General features: G+C 42.7%; 1 protein-coding gene across 1 annotated transcript; it reads right to left on the bottom strand.

The window, feature by feature from the left end:
* Positions 1-84: 84 nt before the first annotated feature.
* On the bottom strand, positions 85-16,763 carry DSCC1 (DNA replication and sister chromatid cohesion 1). Its single transcript, XM_039227201.1, has 9 exons — positions 16,238-16,763; positions 13,982-14,150; positions 12,282-12,416; positions 9,400-9,490; positions 7,644-7,782; positions 6,603-6,655; positions 6,000-6,154; positions 3,591-3,739; positions 85-541 (listed from the first exon to the last, which is right to left on the bottom strand). The coding sequence occupies exons 1-9, from the start codon at positions 16,414-16,416 to the stop codon at positions 433-435; spliced, it is 1,179 nt and encodes a 392-aa protein (XP_039083132.1). The 5' UTR covers positions 16,417-16,763; the 3' UTR covers positions 85-432.
* Between the last annotated feature and the right edge of the window lie 1,376 nt (positions 16,764-18,139).

Here is an 18,139-nt window from a genome sequence, read left to right as displayed (position 1 = left end):
TAAGTGAATAAATAATTTCTCTTCTAGGTAACTATTACTATTTAGCTCTTTGAAAAAGCCTTTAAATTTGTTAATGATTAGAAAATCAAATCCTAATGAAAGAAATGCAATTTCAAATATAAAAAATGCAAAACTTTTTCTATAAATAAAATATGTAGACTCTAGAGGTATTCTAAATCTAGTAAACACCACTTCCTTTTGTCCTTTACACTGTATTCATAACGCAAACATAACTTGAAAGATATAGAAATGCCCAACCACATTTAAGGGGAAAAAAGAGCAGTAGTTGCAAACCGCTTAGGGATGAGGAGAAAAATGCCTCAAGGCAGTGTGTTTTTTAAAGTCTGGAATACAAATACATGAAAGAATCTTTTTCTTATATCCATCAACTTTATGAAGCAACTTTAGTCCCAAAGAAAGACTGTTGTTCTTTTAAGAAGTGGGTCTTCTCGAGTTATAAACTTTAACACCATTTTGTATTGAAGAGCGAGAGTATTTAGTGAGTAATGTACCTATGGTTTGCTTCTCTCCACACAAATCTCTGTAGGAACAACAACAAAAAAAAGTGAATAGCATGAATGTGCTGGGGAACATAATATTCACAGTGCTAGTTATCTCTCTCTCTCTTGTCTAAATTCATCTTTCCTGCAAGCATAAGGATGTGTTTGTGGGAGAAACAGGGTAGGGAGTGGTTACTCAGCCTTACTTGAACTAGGTACATTACATGTATTATCTCGTTTGACCTTCACAGAAAGAGTAAAAGTAATTTATAATTTAACCCCACATTAGATATGAGGAAATTAGCTCAGGTAGCAAAGGATGGAATCCAATTTTGCTGCCAGTCTCCATGCCTCCTGAGTCCCTTTTTTGCCCCATTCTATCACACGGCCTCTAAATCAGAAATACAAGCTATGGGACAGAGGAAGGTGTAGACACAGAGACCCTGGATTACAGGCTACCTGTGTGTGCTTGCCTAGGTTACCTACCCTCCCTCAACCTTAGCTTCCTTTTCTGTACCTCAAAGAGAAGGCTAAGAATGGAACAAAATAACATGAACTGGAGAAGGGAGCAAGGGCAAGATCATACAGGGCCTTAAAGCACATGGAAAGCAATCGTGATTTAATCCTAAGGATAAAGGGAAGCCCCAGGAGGGTTTTAATGAATGGAAAAGCAGAATGTGATCTGGATTATAAAGAATGGAGGCAATGAGTTGATTATGGAAGCTGAATGATGACCACATGGAGGGTTCGTTATATTATCACTTTTGAATGTTTTCTAAAATAAAACGTTTGAAAAGGAGGAGAGGGGAAGAGGAAAAAGTAGAAGTAGGGAGACCAATTCAGAAGCAGGTACTAGATGACCCATTAGGATTTGCTCATAGTTTAAACCAGGCGGTGAGAGAAGAAAAAGACAACCGGACTTCTCGCTTGAGTAACCGGACAAACGGGAGTGCTGTTGACTGAGATGTGGAAGACGGGGTTAGACAAGGGGCAGCCACTGCTCTGTTGTTAGCATGTCAGGTTAAAATTCCTCTTAGATATCCTCGTAGAAATGTTCGTTAGGCAGCTAGATAAGAGAAACTAGAGCTCAGGGAAAAGATCAAGTGTGAAGATAAAAATTAGTAGGTCTTTAAATTTAAATTCAGGCGAGGGCGCCTGGGTGGCTCAATTGGTCAAGTGTACGACTTCGGCTCAGGTCATGATCTCACGGTTCATAAGCTCAAGCCCTGCCTCGGGCTTTGTGCTGACAGCTCAGAGTCTGGAGCCCTCTTCAGATTCTGTCTCCCCTTCTCTCTGTGCCCCTCTCCGACTCATGCTCGGTCTCTCTTGCTCTCAAAAATAAATAAAAATTAAAAAATTAAATAAATTTAAATTCAGGCCTAGATGACGGCACCAAGGAAAAAACATAAACAGAAGAGAAGCTGGTCACGAATGGAGTCCTAGAACGTTCCATCTAAAGATTGGGAAGAACAGGGAGACATCAGCAAAAGACACAGAAAAGGAGCTACCTTGGGAGAGAAGGGAAAAAAAAAACAGTGTGTTTCAAGTAGAAAGTGATCTACAGTGTGAAACAGTGCTAAGTGAACAAGATAACTGACCACTGAATGTAGAAAAATGGATGTCAGCGGGTTAAGATCCCACCGGCTTAAGGAAAATGGGAGACGAAGTAATATAAATAGTACTTTTAAAAGGAGTTTCTTGTGAAGGAGAGCAGAGGGCAGAGAGTCCGGTAGGTGGTGGTTGTTTTTTAAGATGACCGGTACCACAGCATACCACATATCGGTGGGAATAATCCAGCAGGTAAGGAGACATGAATAGCACAAGGGAGAAAAAGATAACTAGAGGATATACCTCTATGTAAGGCCCGAGGGATGGATCCAGTGCAGAAGGAGGATTGGCCTTAGGGGCGGGGCCGGTTCACGCACTATATAGGAGGGACTGCAGAGGAAGCGTATGTGGACACAACACACTGAGGCTGGCGGGTTTGGCAGTAGGAAAGAAGTTGTCCTTGTGTTTTCTCATCTGTTTCTATTCTCTCAAGAAATGAGGTCACAAGCTGAGGGTGCAGAGGAAAAAGGAGGTACTGATCATGCAAAAAGCAAAACTATGAAAAGTGAGCTCCAAGGGTAGAAAAATCTCCTTGCCAAGGACTCTGTGAAGTACCACTTAGGCTCTTAAGTAAGACTGGCAACTTCCATTGTGTCTTTTTCTCCAGGAAATTTCACCTGCCCAGGTGGAGGCATAGAGTAAGGAGAGGGTTGAGTTTGATCTTTACAGATTTTTGCCAGACAGGTATGACAAGAGGGAGAGAGGGGGCGATAGGAGCAAAGCATACACAGTAGAAGCTAGAGATCCTGACCAGGAAATCCAACCTGGGGAAAGAGAGGAGAGGACATGAGAGGTAAGAAGTAAGGAGGTGGTAACGTCAGTGCATTTGAGGTTCTTTAAACAGTGACTAAAGAGCTAATTCATTCTTCTGGAATCTGGTATCTACCAAAATGTTAAAGCAAAGCAGCAGGAAAGACAGGAGGTGCCATAGCAGGGTATGTAGCCTTTTTGGTCATCGAAGAGCTGCAGTTTTGCAGGGAGGAGGGCAGAGACATGGTTTTAGAGGCAGTAGGGGGAAAAAGACAAACATTCTCCAAGACCAGGAACAGAAGTTGTGGAGAATGACAGGGAAGATGGCCACCAACTTGAGAAAGTTTTGAAGGAAGCTGTGTCCCTAGGGAACACTCAAAAAAAAAAAAAAAGAAAAAAGAATATGTCCTAATAATAAATCTAAGATCTCTAAGCTACTCTTTATAAGAAAAGCAACCTTGGGGTGCCTGGGTGGCTCAGTCGGCTAACTGTCCGACTTCGGCTCAGGTCATGATCTCACGGTTTGTGGGTTTGAGCCCTGCGTCGGGCTCTGTGCTGACAGCTAGCTCAGAGCCTGGAGCCTGTTTTCGGATTCTGTGTCTCCCTCTCTCTCTGACCCTCCCCTGTACACACTGTCTCTCTCTCAGAAATAAATAAAATATTAAAAAAAAAATAAGTTAAAAAAAAAATAAGAAGAGCAACCTTCCCAATCCATTTTAGTAAATTACTTACTGAATATATGGAGCAATGTCTTCTTCTGTCCACTTTTCCCTTAGAGAGAATAGACTATTAAAACGTTCTTGATTGTCCTCAGGTAGATCATCTACTTTTAGCAAAAATATGATTTGTGGTCTTGACTGTCTATCCACCAAGGCTAAACCCTATGAAAAAATGAAACAGAAAAGGGCAGTTAAAATACTGGTCTAATGTTTAAATATAACTCATCTTTTTACCTTTGGGTTCAGCTGAGCTCAAGCCATTTAAGACGTCAGTTACATGAAACACATAAACTACAGAGAGACCTCCAATAGCCTTTTTCATAAAACGAGCTCCATTCAAAAGTGAATTCTTTTTTCCCTTCTGCATTCTGGCTCCTGCTGCACATTTTATCAGAATAGCTATAGTTCAAGGTTACCAGTGACCTGTCATTGACAAATCCAGTGGCCCCTTTCTTGGATTCATCTTGCTAGCTCTGTGTCCTTTATGAATGTTGATTCCTACTCTTTGAATCTCTATCTCTGACATCACCATCTCATTTTCCTCCTTACTCAATGTTGCATTTCTTTGGGCTTCTATCCTGATCCTTCAACTTGTCTCACGGTCACTGCCCTGGATGACTCAGCCAACCTCAACTAAACCCGTAACTGTAAGCACCACCTACTTGCTAGACGGTAATATATGTTATCTTCAACTCAAATCTCTCTTCCAGGCACAGGAACTCTATCCAAACCCATCTATGAACTCATTGTGCTTGTCACCCAAACCTGCTCTAGTCTCATTATCCTAGGATATGAGGAGACCTGGATTATCCTAGATTCCATTATTCAAACTTTTTTTTTTTTATGTTTTATTTATTTCTAGGAGAGAGAGAGAGACAGCGTGAGTAGGGGAGGGTCAGAGAGAGAGGGAGTCACAGACTGAAACAGGCTCCAGGCTCTGAGCTGGCAGTCAGCACAGAGCCCGACGCGGGGCTCGAACCCACGAACCGCGAGATCATGACCTAAGCAAAAGTCGGACGCTTAACCGACTAAGCCACCCAGGCACCCCTCCATAATTCAAACTTAATCCTATAGATTTTAAGGCCTCAACATTTCTCTGTCTATGCTCCATCACCTAGTTCTTTGGTCAGTACTTTCTTAGGAGTACTTATGTGTAGAGAGCCTGGATAGTTCTCCTTTCTCATAATCTGGCCAAACTTCCATCTAACCATCTTCAAGGTCAGTGTTCTTTCCAAAAGACAAAACTCACCAGGTAGCTCTTTTGATGTCACTAAAGGGCCCCAAAGGAGCTTTCTAAATAGGACTGAAATTCCTTAGCACAGACCATAGTGTCCCTCACTGACTCACAGCAACTTCCACTCTCACTCTTCCTCCTACTAACAGCGTCCCAATTTGTGTCCCTCCATGCCCTGGAGCATGATGTCCTGGATCCTTATCTCTGCGCCTCCATCTTGAGAGTTAATAGTTCATTCTTTTAAACCCAGCAGCTTAAATCGCCATTCCTTCAGAAAATCATCTCTGATTGAACAGTCAGATGATAAGTCCCCTTTCTTTGTTTTCCCATATCTTGTACACATGTCCTTCCCATGACACAGATCACTTTACATTATTAGAAAAGATTTATACAGGCAACGTGCACCCCCCATTGCTAGACCCCAGGCTGAGATTTTGATGGCACATTGGGTGATGTTTTCTACTCAGCATCTAGCATGGTGCCTAGACATAAAAGGAACTCTGTAAATATTGAGCAAATCCTTTCACAATTTAACAAATATTTACTGAGCATATGCGACACGCCAGGCAGTATGCTATGCATTGATAAGCAAGAGTGAACAAAATTCTATCCAAGTAGAGAGTGGAAAACCCACATAATTAAACGTTTTCCCAGTGCTAAGCCATAAGCACCATGAAGGAAAACTACAGGGTGCGGTGGCAGAGTAAGAGAGGAGGCATTTTGTTTTAAAGGGAAGCCCCCTTGATGAAGTGACTCAAAGATGAATAGGAAGTGGCTGGCGAGACGAAATGACAAAGAAGGTCATTCTAGAACAAAAAGGCTTGTGTGAAGTTTCTGAGGTAGGACAGAGCTTGGTGATCCTGAAAACCTGAAAGAAGGCTGGTATGCAGGGAGCAGGAGAGAAGTAGAAAGGGAAGAAGGTACAGGGAAGATTATGAAGAGGATGCAACAAGATGAGATACACCAGGCAGGAGGAAGGATTAACTATAAACAGGCTTGAGGGATCTCACTGAGGTGACAGAAGTGTTCTAAAGCCAGAGACGGACTGAATGCACAGTGTGCTCCCAGTGGAAATGGTGGCTGGGAAAATAAAGTGGCTCCAAGCTCAGTTGCAATACAAATTTCTTTCCACCCAATAATGAACGATAACCAGGTGAGTTATGGGAGCATGCACTATTGCTACCTTACCTTAAGTTGATCAAGCTTGGTTATCATTCCTTCGGGAACACTCTGTTGCCACACTTCTTGAAACTCAGCCAGATTAAATTTCACCGCATTCTGAAGTAGCATCTGTGCTGTTGCTCTGCATATTTTATCAGCACTCAATTCAAAATAAACTTCACCTAAAGGAAAAGGGTTTGGATGGTTTCATACTGGCAATTCAAAGCACTACTAACGCTTCCTTTTCCTCAGTGCAATTTCTCAGAAAAAATTATACACAGCTCACTTCTCACAAGCCCATGGGGTTGTTTTTTATCAGGCACACGCTTCAGAAAGGCATACAATTTTAAACATTTTTTAAAATGTTTACTTATTTTTTTAAATATTTTTTAATGTTTTTATTTATTTCTGAGAGAGAGAGAGAGAGAGAGAGACAGCATGAGCAGGAGAGGGTGAGAGACAGGTAGATACAGAATCTGAAGCAGGCTCCAGGCTCTGAGCTGTCAGCACAGAGCCCAAACCGCAAGATCATGACCTGAGCCAAAATTGGATGCTTAACCGACTGAGCCACCCAGGTGCCCCTCTACCAACTTTAAACACACACAAGTTAAAATACTTTCCAAATCTTACCTTCCTCTATGTATTTCTTTCCATAACATTTAAGACAGTGTTCAATCATTTCCCTGAAAAATTTACAAATACTCATTTTAAAAGTTCTCACATTTTTATGCATTATATCTTAAACACCTTTGCTAACTAAAAACTTAAGACAGAACTTTGAGATCTGAAATACTAAGTGATTTCAGTTGCCACATAAAATTTTACATTAGGAACTAACTAAAAAATACTGGGAAGCCATGTATGCCAGGCCCATGCTAGACATTCTTTTTTATTTAAAAAAAATTTTTTTTTTAACATTTATTTATTTTTTTAGAGACAGAGACACAGAGTATGAGCGGGGCAAGGCAGAGACAGAGAGAGAGAGAGAGAGAGAGAGAGAGAGAGACAGAATCCGAAGCAGGCTCCAGGCTCCGAGCTGTCAGCACAAAGCCCAACGCAGGGCTCGAACTCACAAGCTGTGAGATCATGACCTGAGCTGAAGTTGGCCGCCTAACTGACTGAGCCAACCAGGCACCCCCATGCTAGACATTCTTACATGAACTGTGTGAACATACATTTATTATCATAAAACAGCTTAAATATAATTATTTCTTTACATTTTTAAAAAATTTTTTAATGTTTTATTTATTTCTGAGAGAGAGAGAGAGAGAGACAACCAGCCAGCATGACCAGGGGAGGGTCAGAGAGAGAGGGAGACACAGAATCTGTAACAGGCTCCAGGCCCTGAGCTGGCTGTCAGCATAGAGCCCGACGTGGGCTTGAACCCATGAACCATTAGATTGTGACCTTAGCCGAAGTCGGACACTTAACCGACTGAGCCACCCAGGCACCCCTATTTCTTAACATTTTTTATGGCAGGAAAAAACAGAGATGATGCACACTGATTCAGTCTAGTAACCAAAATTCCTAAGTCCTTCCTGGTTATGTATTTTTTAAATTTCTATACGATATCCCAATATAAATAGCCTATGCCCTGGGTTTAGCTCCATCCTAGAAAATAACTTTGCTTCTTTAAAGAAAATTTGGAGGGACAGTGATTAAAATACTTACTCTGGCTCCAATGGTCCAAGCTCCTGAAGGCACGTGTTCAAAGGAACTTTATCAAAAGACCAAGATTCAGAGTCCACAAGCTGAGTTACATGATTCAGAAGTTTCATCTCATAATCAAAGTCAAGAATCCTCCAATAACCTACAAATTCCAAATGTAATCTTTACCAAAGAACATTTTAAGCAAATTAATTGGCTAATGATCAATAAAGAAGCAGCATGCTCTTGCCCAGCACATAAAAGAGACACTAAAGTCTTAGCTTTCTTTATAAGCAATGCTGCTTTTTATGTTTTCTCCTAATCACAATGAATTGTGTCTTGAGAGAATGAAGCACCTTTTTTTTAACCTTTTTTATGTATTTATTTTATTTCTGAGAGAGAGAGATAGAATGTGAGCAGGGGAGGGGCATACACAGAGGGACACACAGAATCTGAAGCAGGCTCCAGGCTCTGAGCTGTTGGCACAGAGCCTGATGTGGGGCTCGAACTCATGGACCATGATATCATGACTTGAGCCAAAGTCAGATGCTCAACCAACCGAGCCACCTTAGCGCACTGAAACCAAGCAGGTTTAAAAAATACCTCATATGTGACTAACACTGATTTTTATCGAGTGTTTTAACACTCAATAATCTCAGAATAATCTTGTCGATCTAAATGGAAACGTGGAAACCTGTTGCTAGAATAGTCATTTCATTAGAACGTTGTACAAATGAGGTAAAGACCGTAGGTTTGATATCCCATATGCTGAACTCTGCTGAGGGGCACTGCCATGGTTATAACTCTCACTCCTAGCTGTCCTGCAGAAGTGTCCTCGTACTTGTAAAGAAGCCTAGGTCACTCAAGAGTCCATGGACTCAGAGGTACAATGTGAACCAGTGGCAAGATAAAGCCTAGACATCAAGGCAACTTTCCCTATTCTGGTGAAAGATCACGAAATGCCATCTTATAATCGAAGGCTCTACCACCATCCCTGGAGAAACAAATCAAGTACAAATCTACCATTTCCAAGGAAGAATGTTACTATTGCTATTCTGAAAGAATAAAGGCAACATTGAAAAAGGGAAATGTGTGATGTTGATCTCAGAAAGTATGTTAGGAATAATCTACACGCTCCTTGACACAGACTAAAATTTTATCCCTCCCCAGGTGAGAAGTGACTAATATACAGAGCTGCATTAAAATCCATTGGTTTCTAACCTCAACATGCCTGGTACCCATACACCATAGTAATTAACAGCAGGCATCCATCATAAAAATTTTATTTTCAATGCTTAGGACCAAATGTACTTTCCTTTCCATGACAAGGAAAAGCCCTGTAAAGAGTGGTTGGAGTCACTGGTCACAGCTGACCTCCTCAGGTGAAGGTCACATGTAGTCTCTACCCCACACCCAAAAACATAAATATCATAATCTTTAAGCCCAAAAGAAAATTAAATAAATAGTGTGCTATAGGATCAAGATGTCCGTAAATCTCTCTCACACGTGATGCCCAATTCCATGCTTTTTTTTTTTTTTTTAATATTTTTATTTATTTCTAGGAGAGAGAGAGAGAGAGAGAGAGCATGAGCAGGGGAGGGTCAGAGAGAGAGAGATTCAGAGTCTGAAACAGGCTCCAGGCTCTGAGCTGGCAGTCAGCACAGAGCCTGACGTGGGGCTCGAACCCACTACCGCGAGATCATGGACGCTTAACCAACTAAGCCACCCAGGTGCCCCGCCCAATTCCATTCTTATGAATGATTACAGTAAGTGATGTTACCTTCAATCTCACAGGCATTTAGAACTTGTAATTGGGCCATTATTTCTTCCTCACTTGCCTGAATTTGATCAAGCAAATCTTCAGTTGTATACTAAAACAAGAAAAAAAAAACCCCAAGAAAAATTTTAAGGCCTTTGAAGAATATTTTTTTTAAATTTATTAAATTTGGGGGGATAAATACACAGAACAGATTAAGGCAGTATTTATACTGTAGCTCAATTTCTTCTTTTAATGATGTATAATGATTACCACATGAAATCTTAGAAAAAAATACAGGGGTTCATGATGTTGGATTTAGCTTAAGTTTCTTAGCTAGGATACCAAAAACAAATGGCAAAAGAAAAAACATTAAATTGGACTTCATCACAATGAAAAACTTCTGTACTTCAAATTACTATCAACGCAAAAGGATAAATACTATATGATCCCACCTGTATGGGATATTTAGAATAGTCAAATTCATAAAGATGAAAAGTAGGGTAGTAGTTGCCAGAGGCTAGGAGGCAGGGGAAACTGGGGAGTTAGTGTTTAATGGGTATTTGGTCCCAACTTGGGAACATGAAAGGTTTCTACGGATGATGCGTGGTGGTCATGATTACAGAACAATGTGAATGTACGTAATGGCACAAAACTATACACATAAAAACGTTAAAACTGTACATTTTATCTTATGTATATTTATCACAATTTTTAAGAAAAATCAAAAGTGAGGGATGCCTGGCTGGCTCAGTCAGTTAAGCATCCGACCTCGGCTCAGGTCATGATCTCATAGCTCATGAGTTTGAGCCCCACGCTGGGCTTTGTGCTACCAGCTCAGAGCCCGGGGCCTGCTTTGGATTCTGCCCTCTGTCCCCATCACCCCCCATTGCTCATCTTCACTCTCTCTCTCAAAAATAAAAAAATAATAATAATAAAAATAATTTTTTTAAAAATCAGAAGTGAAAAAATAACCCACAAAATGGGAGAAAATATAAGCATATTACATTTCTTTTGTTTTATGTTTATTTATTTTAGAGAGAGAGCTTGTGTGTGTATGCATGAACCAAGGAGGGGTAGAGGGAGAGAGAATCCCAAACAGGCTCTGTGCTGTCAGCAGGGAACCCAATATGGTGTTCCATCTCACGGAACTGTGAGATCACGACCTGAGCCAAATCAAGAGTCGGAGGTTTAAGTGACTAAGCTACCCAAGTGCCCATAAGTAAATTATGTTTCTGATAAGGAACTTGTAATTAGATTATATAAAGAAGTCTCCGACAACCCAGTAATAAAAAGACAAATAACCCAATTACAAATTAGGCAAAGGCGTTCCTGAATAGACTGTTTTCAATGAAATACAAATAGTCAAAAAGCACATAAAAAGATGGTCAACATCATCGGTCATTAGGGAAATACACATCAAAACCACAATGATCTTGCTTCAAATCCACTGGTATGGATATAAAAAAGACAATAACAAGAGTTGTCAAGGATGTGGAGAAACTGAAGCCCTCATACATGGGAATGTAAAATGGTGCAGCCACTTTGGAAAACAGTCTGCCAGTTCCTCAAAAAGTTACCAAGAGTTACAACATGAGCCATCAATTCCACTCTTGTGTATAAACCCAAGATAAAGGAAAACACAGGTCCTCTAGAAACCTGTACACAAATGTTCACAGGAATGTCATTCATAATAAAATGTGGAAACTACCCAAATGTCCGTCAGCTGAGGAACATAGAACAAAATGTGGTATACCCGTAAAATGGAGTATTTTCCAATAAAGACAAATAAATTACTAATATATGCTGCAACACGAATGAACCTTGAAAACACGCCAAATCAGAAAAAAAAAGAAAGCCAGTCAGAAAAGGTTGTATATGATTCTATTCATATGAAATGCCCAAAAGAGGCAAATCAAGAGACTGAAAGATTAGTGGTTGCTGATGGGAGAGGGAAGCAGGGAAAGATAAGTTTAAAAGAGAAGAGTTAAGGAGTACAGGGTTTCCTCGGGGTGAGAAAAATGTCCTAAATTTCATCATGGTGACGACTGTACAACTCCGTGAATGTACTAAAACCAATGAATGAGTGACCTGTCTGGTATACAAATTGTATCTCAATAAAGTGGTTACCCAAAAAAAGAAAGGAAATCAGTCAACAGAGAAGAAGAGAGCGGACTTCAGAATACCAGTACAGTTATAATGTTGAACTACATTAGAAACTTGAATTGTTTTTTTACTTGGCTTGTAAATATTTTTCCATACTTCCAGGAATTAATTAATTCTCACAAAAGAATAAGAATAGTTTCCATTTCCATTTCCATAACGCCTTTTCTGAAGAGCCCCGAATTATAATTTTAATTAAATAAAAACTAATTTAACTTCTAAAAAATGTACTTAATAGTTAGGAACACGCAATACTTTTAGCTTTGTAAACGACACCATGATATCTAGGAGTTGCTTGAAAATACTCCAGACTGGGGGGAGGGGGGGGGGCCCTCTGGGTGGCTCAGTGGGTAGCATCCAATTTTGGCTCAGGTCATGATCCAGCAGTTCGTGAGTCCAAGCCCCATGTCAGGCTCTGTGCTGACAGCTCAGAGCCTGGATCGTTCTCCGGATTCTGTGTCTGCCTTTCTCTCTCAAAAATAAACATTTAAAACAATTTAAAAAAATATTCCAGAAAAAGAAGGGGGGGGAAAAAAAGCTAGGAAGCAGCGGGGGACAGAAGAAACCAGACTGACAAAACAGGGATAAATGTTCAACTGAGTGATGAATATATGGAGATCTTTCTGCTTCGGGGGATGTCTGAAATTTTCATAATACAATCATTAAAAATAAAAATGTCACCATTAAATACCTCTAATTATAGTTCTATTTTTCAATTTAAAAAAAGTGAAAATAAGTCTTACTTTTGAATGATTGGAATCCTTCTCTTTCTGACTGTCAGGTCCTTCGTAGGCATTTTCCATCAAAAGCTTCTTTAGCTTCTTTAATTTAGGTCTGCATCTTCTTAATTCCCAATAATTATTAGAAAAACCAAAGATCTAGAAAGTATAAATATATTAGAGCCTTTCAGGGACTATTCTAGATGAAAATGTCATACAAAATTTCAACCAACTCATTGCTCTCAATCAGAAGACAAGAAAGCCAGGCATTTCACTTTCTGTTGAGAAAATACCCTCCAGCCAACTCAGCAAATGGATGGGTATCTTCAGGAAACATCTTTCCAAACTGCTGGGGCGCCTGGGTGGCTCAGTTGGTTAAGCATCTGACTTTGGTTCATGTCATGATCTCACGGTCCATGAGTTCGAGCTCCGTGTCGGGCTCTGTGCTGACAGCTCAGAGCTTGGAGCCTGCTTCAGCTTCTGTGTCTCCCTCTCTCTCTGACCCTCCCCTGCTCATGCTGTCTCTCTCTCTCTCTCTCTCTCTCAGAAATAAATAAAACATCAAAAAAAATTTTTTTAAAAAAGAAAACAAGCAATCAGAAGATTTGGCAGTTCTGGGCCTGCTTTCCCACAAGGTCAAGCTATGGCCGCCCACCTCCGTGGGGCCTGTGCTCTTCAATTTGCTGCAGGCTCCACCATCCTGTTACCTGCTGAGGCTGAGTGTCCACTGTCATTTACCATCAACAGCCTGCTTTGTGCACGCGCATTTCTTCTCTAGCCCTTTCAGACATCTAAAGCTCAACCACAGATTAAAATTTTAGTTGGTAGAACTTTGTTAAGCTTTGCCTGGTCTCAGTTGCACACAGTTCCCGTAAGGAGAGCCCAAAGGCACTCCGGTATTGTTACAGGCCTGCAAAATACCTACAGAACAGGTATGCGATGAGAAACCAACAGTTTACAAAAGACTAAACTGCCCATGTGTCTAATTAAAAGACACAACCCTCCCCCCCCCCAAAACCAAAATACACATTTTACCAAAGTTTCTTTTGTTCTGGCAACATCGTGGGTCAGAGATTTCCCACTATTTTCCCTTATCTCTATTCCAATTGTTTCTAAGGCACTAGATGGCCTAAAATCATTCTGAGGAAATGTAAGGCTGTGTTTCGATCACAACATGTGTTAACAATCTAACCAGAATGGAGACTTCTATTTGGTATCTGCCACCAGTAGCCTCCACAATAATTAAGACTTGGTCATACATGGCTAGAGGTAGTAATGAATTAAAGGGACTTCAAAGGTCACACTCACACACACACACACACACACACACACACACACTTGCCTTGAAAACCCAATTTCTTCATTTCTCTGCCTCCTAAATATTACTTAAGGTGCTAGTTGTGTGAGGGAGTCTTCTTTCAAAACATATACACTGCAAGACTTACTAAAAATAGGTAAAACGTTTAGAATACGTCACCTCCTAATGCACTTTCTATGTCACCAGCAATGGTCACCTCATCTGGGACTTAAAACTCAAGTAGGGAAAATAAAGACAACTTCGCAAGACTCCAAACAAACAAATGATGCCAAGAAATTTTAAATCTCGTTAGAGAATCTTCCAGGTCCCCTGTGATCATGCATTTCACACCTAAAGATTTTAATTAAAGGCAATATTAGCACATATGTTGTGATTCTCATATAAATGAGAAGATAAATAGCAGTACCTCAGTATGAATAATGTCACAACGTGTTTCTTCCGCCTTCAGCTGGTCAGGAGTTTTACAACCAGGAATGAAAAGCAACATATTGGAAGTGTCTGCTATCTTCAAGTCATACGTTTTGTCTTTACTGCACAGCACAGCCTGCTCTTCTTTATCACCACGAATCACAAGACTGCAGGAAAATGGGAAGAGAAAAGACATGGTTTGTTGAGACTTCAAGGGACATCTTCATTATAAACAGTTCCAAAATCCTCCAGGTTTGCAGAATTTAAAATTAAGTCTTGAGGCTGGGTCTGGCCCCTGTTCTCACCACCCTCACATAATGCTGGGCTCCAGAGAGCAATGGCGGAACCAGCTGAGAGACAGAGGGGCACCAGGTGGCCTGACCAAGGAAAAATAATTCAACATGCAAGAAAGATCCAAAGGGGCCAAGAGTCCAAAAGTTACCACATCGCATCTTTCTGCAAACTGCTTCCAAGAGCACAAGACAAAAGCAACCAGTAGCTTCAGCCACGATGTCAATTTCCTAAACCACGTTAAAGCAGTACTTCTCAAACCTATGCGGAGGCATCTTAGGGAATCTTGTTAAAAAACTGAATCCCAATCTGCAGGTCTGGGACAGGACCCAGGATTCTGCATTTCTAACAAGCTCCCAGATGATCACCATCATGCTGATGGTCCTGGTACCCACCTAAGAGAGATTCTTCTTGTTTTGTTCTGAGTGTCCCCTAACAATCCTAGGACACATCCCAGCCTACGCATCAGCTCTTGTTGCAAAGATATCGGGACTTTACGAAGAGAGAGGCAACGCTGAATGAAAAAATATGAAAAAGATATGTTTACACATGGCAGTAGAGAAGCTCTGACAAAGGCTCACAGGGGGAAAAGAGCAAGAATAACAGAGGTGAGGACTAAGAGGAAACACTAAAGAAGGAGACGATGGGGGGAGGGGGCGCCAGGGTGGCTCAGTTGGTAAAGCGTCTGATTCCTGATTTCGGTTTCTCATGTGAGGATAAACTGCTTGAGATCCTCTCTCTCCTCTCTCTCTGTCCCACCCTCCGCTTCTCTCAAAATAAATAAATAAACATTTTTAAGAATCTTAAAAAAAAGTGGAGTTGACAGCAAGGGAGTAGTTTCTAGCGGTTTTGTCTATAAAACATTTAACCCTCCTGTACACTATTCGCTTCTTTTAAATAAATAGTAAAAATAAAACCTGAAATAGAAGAATGTGTAAGTACTTTTTTAAAATTAAGACTCAGTTCAAGTGAAAAGAATGCATGTTGTTTTTTTTAAGCTTCCTAGCACTAACACTTAATAGTCTCAAGTAACCACTCTTCCACATTGACTTCCACATTGCACTAAATATAAAGAAGGTCCCCACGCCTGAAGTCCTTTCACAACTCAGTGGGGAGGAAAACCAACGAGTGAGACTCCCTTTTGGCTCCCTTAAAGATACTTTGTGCCTAGCATCTGAAAACTGGCCAGTTAATTATAATACTACCAGATGAGTAAATATGAAAACTGAAATCCTGAGAAGTTCGACTTAAAGGAATCTACAAGAGCACAAACTACCTAATAAAATACAGGTGTTGGAAGTGAGGTGGTGCAAACAAGAAACAAACCAGAGCCCCTAACTCCTACTTGCCAAGAGCTGGGGGAGCACACATTTGACAGACTGATTCTCTAGACTTCTCTTCTGACTGTGTTTTTAAATCCATGGTTCTGAAGCTAATGTGTAGCTGATCCACAATTAGAAACAGCTTCAGATTCCCACTAAATGACCCCAAGCAAGTCTGTTTCTTGAGGGCATGCCACAACTACCAACTCTGTAAAACGTTTTTCAACTTATTCCCTACAGTACTACCTATCGTCTCGAAACGAAGTTAAGTAGAAGGCAAAAAGAACTCTATAAATATTAGACAGTAGCGCTGACTGTAAGCTAGAATGGCGAGGTGTTCAGGGCAGCTGCCGGCATCCCTGTTAAGGTCTCCAAAACTTCCCTGAGGTTATGCTTCCTGATCTGTCTCCGAGGACGCAGGCCTCCCCGATCGGATGCACCAGGCGTGCTGGCATCACCCCAGTCCAGCTAAGTGTACCACCGGGAGAGGTGTGGACTCCTCGGGAAAAGGCAGCGCGCTGGAGATCAGGCCTCCCGGCAGCTGCGAGCGCCCTGCTCAACTCCAGGCCCCTTTCCGGCCCGGCGTCCCCGTCCCGCGTTCCCCCGCGGGGCAGCGGGCCGGCGGCAGGCGGGAGGCTCACCTGCGCCCGGCCTCCAGCTGCTGGCACAGCGCGGGCTCCAGCTCCAGCAGGCAGAAGTCACCCGCGGCGGCGCCGGCCCCGGGGCCGAAGCCCAGGCAGTGCACGGCCGGCAGCAGCTCGGCCGCATTCAGCTTGGCGATCTGGAGCGTCGCGTCCACCTCCTCGCGGGTCCTGCTCATCGCTGTGCGGCCTCGGGGCTCCCCCCACCCCCGCGTCCGGGAGGGCGCACAGGGCGGGGCGGACTCGAGGGCACCGGCAAGCGAGCTGCCCGAAGACAACGAAGGGTACCAGGGCCGGAGTGGGGACTTTCGAAAGCGCGCCTCGGCGGCAGGGGGCGTGTTTCCGGGGCGGGGCTTGTCGCTGGCGCGTCCTTCCCAGGATTCAAAGGCCGGCGCGGCGCGACCCCCGCGGCGGCGCGTCACCGCTGGCAGAGCCCGGCTCGGGGAGGCGAGCTCGGCTTCCGCGGGGCGGCCGCGGCGGGACCTCGCGGGAGCTGCGCGGCCAGGCGGCGGGGCGCCACGCGGAACCCCCGCTCCCCCTTCCACTGCTTTCCCGCCGGCACCCCCAGTTCCTCGCCAGCGAAAACAGTCCGGTTTTCCGCCAGGGCGGGGCCTTCTGATCATCACTCTGCTTGCATCATTTCCCACCTCCTTCGCTCCACCCTTTAAGGCGGTTCCTTCCTTGTTCGCCCCATTTCGCAAATGCCGCAAGCTCCTTGCCCGCGGTGGCACTGCAGGAGGTAGTAAGTCTGATGCCGGAGCAGTATACCCTGTCTCGAAACATATGCAGCCGCGTTTTATGCAAACACTTTGGATCCGGAGCGAGGCCCCGGTGGAATTGGAAAGGGAATCTAATTTCTGCGGGTCTGGGGACCGTCATATCTGAGAAACAATGGCTTGGACTAGATCCATCCATTCATTGAGCACCTAGTGTGAGCTGGGTGTCAGGAGAGGGGCTGAGACCCGTGTCCGGACGAAAGCAACTGTCCTGGGGTGGAAACAGCCTGCAAGTCTCCTGGGGAGACAGAAACTCGCCACCGCAGGATGTGTAAACTGCTCACTCGGCTTTCTCCAAGGTGTCTTCTAGGCCAAATTTTGCAGTGATCTGATTGAATACAAAGTTTCAAGAGAGAAGCTCATCCGTATATACGGCCGGCGGCCGTGCCTTGATAGCTTGTAAGAGCCTGCTGTGAACTCTCCTGGGGACCCCGCAGCCTGTTTGGGACTCTTGGTGCCCGTGAGAGCTGAGTCTCCCTGAGAACATTCCACTAGGGTGAATCAGACCTTGGGCAAAGTAAAAGACGTGGGTGGGTGAGTAGATGGGTAGGTGACTGAGGGGTTGAATTCAAAGGAAATGAGCATTTTTCAACTTCTGGAAAACTACAGAGTAGGGCATCCCAGGGGTACTGGGTGGTGCTTTAGTTGGTGGTAGAAAGGTTGGTTCCTATGACCTACTTATCTTTTTTAATACACCTGAATGTGTAAGGACTCCGGTGGAGAAGAATGCTGGGTATGAAGGTGGCTGCCTGATGAGATGTTTGAATTGGAAGAGAATCAACCATTGCAGAGCTCTATCAACGGGAAGCAGCTTAATGGAAGAGCAATGCTGACATTTACATCAGACTCGCCTCTCTTGAAATCTTAACCCTGTTCTCACTAGTTTTGTGACTTGTTTTGTCTTCATTTAATTTCTCTCATTCAAACTTCCTTATCTGAAACAAATATTCAAAATGAAGATACTAATACCTACAATCTAACATGCATGGCAAGCAAGTGAAATTTAACAAATGGCAGCCTTTTGTTATTGTTTAAAATTAAAAACAGAATAAAAAAAAGAATCACCATTTATATATGGCCAACAACATAACCAGGATATAAAAAGTCATCACGTAAGAGTTAAGAT

The sequence above is a fragment of the Hyaena hyaena genome, unplaced genomic scaffold, assembly GCF_003009895.1.
Source record: "Hyaena hyaena isolate Hyena2069 unplaced genomic scaffold, ASM300989v1 scaffold_26, whole genome shotgun sequence".
Taxonomy (NCBI): Eukaryota; Metazoa; Chordata; class Mammalia; order Carnivora; family Hyaenidae; genus Hyaena; species Hyaena hyaena.
Note: the sequence above shows the minus strand (reverse complement) of the source record. Positions and strands in the feature narration are given on the sequence as shown.